The sequence below is a fragment of the Sinocyclocheilus rhinocerous genome, unplaced genomic scaffold (assembly GCF_001515625.1).
Source record: "Sinocyclocheilus rhinocerous isolate Xijiao unplaced genomic scaffold, SAMN03320098_v1.1 scaffold3571, whole genome shotgun sequence".
In the NCBI taxonomy this organism is placed as follows: Eukaryota; Metazoa; Chordata; class Actinopteri; order Cypriniformes; family Cyprinidae; genus Sinocyclocheilus; species Sinocyclocheilus rhinocerous.
This window is the reverse complement of record NW_015628332.1, coordinates 1-4,362: the sequence shown is the minus strand read 5'-3', so window position 1 is coordinate 4,362 and position 4,362 is coordinate 1. Positions and strand designations below refer to the sequence as shown.

Below are 4,362 nucleotides of genomic sequence, written 5' to 3'. Positions count from 1 at the left end.
CTGTAAAATAGTGAATGCACACTTACTCTAAGATTCTGAACGGATCGAAAACGGATCCGTAACTGTACAACAAATATATACATTTCATATAAATTTATACATATACTGTGATCAAATGTTCTGTATGTGTTTTATGGCCTTATTTCAGTGACTTTAAAATTGTAACTGGAACGGATTGAAAACTGAACGAGTGCCCCCTTCCTATGAGAGATGCAGGTGAATGCAAGAGTGGTGTATTCCCCGCAGTACCTTCGTATAGTATGCATACTTCATGATAAAACAGAATGCCAATTCTTAAATTTTAAAGATCCTAGCTTTAGAATCTCATCTTATCTGTTTGGTGACCATGGCAATTTCAGTTAGGACAAACCTATTTACAGAATAGCATTTCCTAAGTTCATTGTCTTAACTACAGAGAGAGAAAAAGGCTATTGCAGAAGCATAGGATAACCCCTGATTAAAAACTTTTTTTTAATTTTTATCCAACAGTAGCCCTGTCTGAGAATGGTGTTACATTTACTGTATCAATGACACAAGATGAAGACCAGCGATGTTTGATGGTGGAAAGACTTTTGAGGGTCCAGATGCCGTGCTGCGCATTGATGACAGAGCACTAAAAAAATAGTTACAGACTCCCACGAAATATGATAATACCGAGCTTATCGAAACTTCTATTTCTGCAGCATTGAAATTAAAAGGCCACTGATTTTTATTTCTCCATTTTAATCTAATGTTTACTTCACAGCAGCAGTTTGCGTGTTGCTGGTTGCTTGGTAACAGACGTAAGAGTTGATTATCTAACTCGTGGAGCGCCATGAATGGTTGCAGAGACGAAGACGATGAAGAAAGCAAAGTTCCAAAATAAGCTTTAACAATATCCACAGGTATATCCAAACGTAGGCAGGCAAGCAAACACAACCATAACACCAGACAAGGAACTGAACTAAACAGGGAGTATAAATAAGAAGGAACTAATGAGGTAATTAATGAGGACACAGGTGAACATAACCATAATCAAAGCAACAGACTGAGAAACTAGGTCAACAAGAAGACTGAGCCAAAACACAAAGAAACAGAACAAAGCTGTGACATGAAGTAGTTTACAATTGACTAATTTAGAGATTAGATCAAATAAGATTTTGCGAGATAAGATAATAATACTAAATGAAGTTAAGATTTGCTTCTGCAATAAAAATATGTGAAGAAAAAAAAAAATCCAATTTGTCGTACCAAATCTTAGGTTAAGCCGTGAGAGAGAAGGTTTCTGTAATAGGTGTAAATTATTCAACTAAATTATTCAGTTCTGCTGTCAGAGCTGTTTAAAAATGACCATTTCCTGGACTATTGTCATTAATAAAGTTTTTTTTTTTTCCGATGAGAAAAATGCTTTTAGTTTTGTCTGTAGACATATTGTCAGTTGACATATAGAAAATGAAATCTGTGAATTATGAATGGAAGAATTCACAAAGCCGGACACCGGGCACCTCATATAGCTCTTATAATAATTGCTAATAGAATTGTGTGAATCCGTAAAGCAACCGATCATCTGAATAGAACATGGAATTTCCCTGAATTAAACATCTCCATATAGAGCTACCGGCCAACTACCCGGCCTATAAATCATGAAGACCTTGACCGACATATTCGACCACTCATATTAGTAGCAGATGCCACCCATGGGGAGCAGGTGTTGGTCCGTTATGCCTACCAGACCTGAACAACAGTAATAAAAGGTGAACAGCGCTGTACTGTTCATCTGAAGATCCCAAGCTCAGTCGAGCGTTGCCCTCCACCAGATCTGTGCCTCCAAATGTAACAGGGCCTCCTCTCAGGTGAACACGGAGAAGATTTCCTCTGGCTGTGTAAAGAGTCTTGATTGCAAATGTGATGTAGTTACTGCACATATCGATGTATACAGGCATATCTGCTCAAAGTTCATTTTGTTCAATAAGCACATAGATGGTTTCAAAGTTAACAGACAGAGAAAATCACAAAACCTCAGTTTTGATTACGCTGGGTGCCATATTAAAAATATATATATCTATATCTCTATCTATCTATATATATATACTGTATGTATATATTACATATAAAAACATCAATAAAAACAATGAAACTGAGAAAGATTGTAGATTAACATGATAAATAGTAGGCAAGTAATTTCAACATGGTTGATGAAATTTGCATTACAGCTAGGTGTTAAATCCGCCTGTCTTTTGGGGAGCGTTTTGAGATACTCTAAGTGGCGAATGGCGTCTTCATGGTTGTGCCTTGCGTAGTAAAAATGAATAGGATATAATCATCGTAAACCAGCCAAACACTGTTATCAGCATAGCCACGTCAGTGGTCGAGATCGGTCTCTACCAGGATGAAGGGCATACCTTGAGCTCTCTCTCTGTTTTTTTGGGGTTATTTTTGCCTTTTACATTGGATTAATTTCAAGCATTGATTTATTCTAAAGTGTGTGGATAGAGCAACAGAAACACCTAATATAATATCAAGTACCTTACAACGAAGAACCACTATTTTTTTTTTAAACATTTTATTTTATTTTATTATTAGTAGTAGTAGTTTTTTTTTTTTTTTTTTCAGAACAGCTTTCTTGGCGATACTATCATACTGTCCCTCTTTGGAACGCTCTTCAATGAAGACTAAAAACCTTTGAATTCATTTGTATTGAGAAAATCTGCTGAATTTCTTTAGCAGTGTTGAGGGTATTATGACCCTGTAATATGAGTATGTAATGAGGGGACTGTGCATGCATTATAACTTATTGTTGGTTGTATCCCAAAGACGGGTGTGAAAACCTCACCAAAGCATTAGTTGTGGATAAAGTTGCCTTTATTTCATAATGCATCATAACATAAACACAAAGGCCCAATACAATGTGTGTGGTTGAGTGTATTACAACAGGCGCGGTCACAACAGGCTTTAAAGACTGACATTAAAGTCATACATTAGAAACAATTGTGCTCATAGTTGCCATATAGTGCTCCTCCCAATTAGATAACTGAGAAAGATCCTGTGATGGCAGCTTGTTTTTACTTGTAGGCCAGGTGCATTTTCCAGCCTTTGTTGCCCTCGTTCAGATTTTTGTCGATAAAGTTGATACCAGCTTTCTGATACTCATTCCAGGCGTTACAGCTGATCAGCAGAACCATGGCTTGGATCTGCGATTCACATCCTTCTTTCTTGTACCAGGCGTAGACATCTTTTCCACTGGTTCCTTTATTGAGATTAACACTGAGCTTTTTAAAGCCTTCAGCCTGAAGCTTTGATACCTCCTGGAGGGAGGTGGATATGTTAAGAGCAGTGAGAGCATTGCTCTTATCGGTTGTGCGCCGATACCAGAGGAAGACGTGGTTTCCACAAGCGCCTCGATTGGTGTTTTCATCCACACGAGTGTAGCCCAGCTGAAACAGGAGCTTGTCAGAAGAGAAGTCAACTGATGCTGTGATCTCGCAGATATAGCTCGGCTTCTCTCTCTTCACCCACAGGTAGAAGTTTCCTCCTGCATTACGGTTCAGATCACAGCCCAGCCTTTCCCAGCCATCTTGCAGAAGAGCAGGCTCGTCTTTGGCGTCTGTGGTGACCTTCAGGTTCACAATAGGAATGTCATATTCAGTGCTCCCGTAGAAGTACCACAGAAAGACGTGATCTCCACGAACTCCTGCGTTCAGATCTCGGTTGACCAGCTCATACCCAGCATCAGCCAGATCAGGTTTCATGTTCTCATTGAATGAAAACTGGATCCTGGTCACAGGTCTGTTGCCACACTCTTTCTTGTACCACAGAAGGACCTGGTTTCCACCAGCACCTTGATTGAGGTCAACATTGATGAGCTGATAGCCTTGAGCTCCGAGTATTTCCTCTTCGTCCTTAGAGGTGGAGACACTGAGCTTTGTTATTTGCTGTCCATTGGCCATTTTGTTTTCTTCTGTATTTTTGGCACTGAAGAAGTAGGTTAAAATTCTGAAAAAGAAACAAAACAAAAAGCATATTTAATTATCGCCTTTTTTATATGATTAGGAAATTATATATATTCAAGAAGTCTGAAATGCATACTGTTTCTACATTTTAGTACAAATTTTATGTCTTGGCTCACCAATCTTTTTGGTACGAAATAACGTGTTTTTAGGTCTAATGTTACAAGCGCTTCAATGGCAACATTTACATTTTTCTTTTTAACATGTACTTTATTTTATTTATTTGTTTAATTAATTCATTTATTTATTTTCTACTATTTTTTGATCTGTTTATTATATCCCCGTTTATTATAGTGCAACAAAGCCGTGTTCAAATGCTGATCTTATATAGGCCTAATATACAGTGGGTACGGAAAGTATTCAGACCCCCTTAAAT

General features: G+C 37.9%; 1 protein-coding gene across 1 annotated transcript; it reads right to left on the bottom strand.

The window, feature by feature from the left end:
• Positions 1–2,459: 2,459 nt before the first annotated feature.
• On the bottom strand, positions 2,460–3,926 carry LOC107737440 (uncharacterized). The gene has a single exon (XM_016548919.1). The coding sequence runs from the start codon at positions 3,924–3,926 to the stop codon at positions 3,042–3,044; it is 885 nt and encodes a 294-aa protein (XP_016404405.1). The 3' UTR covers positions 2,460–3,041.
• Between the last annotated feature and the right edge of the window lie 436 nt (positions 3,927–4,362).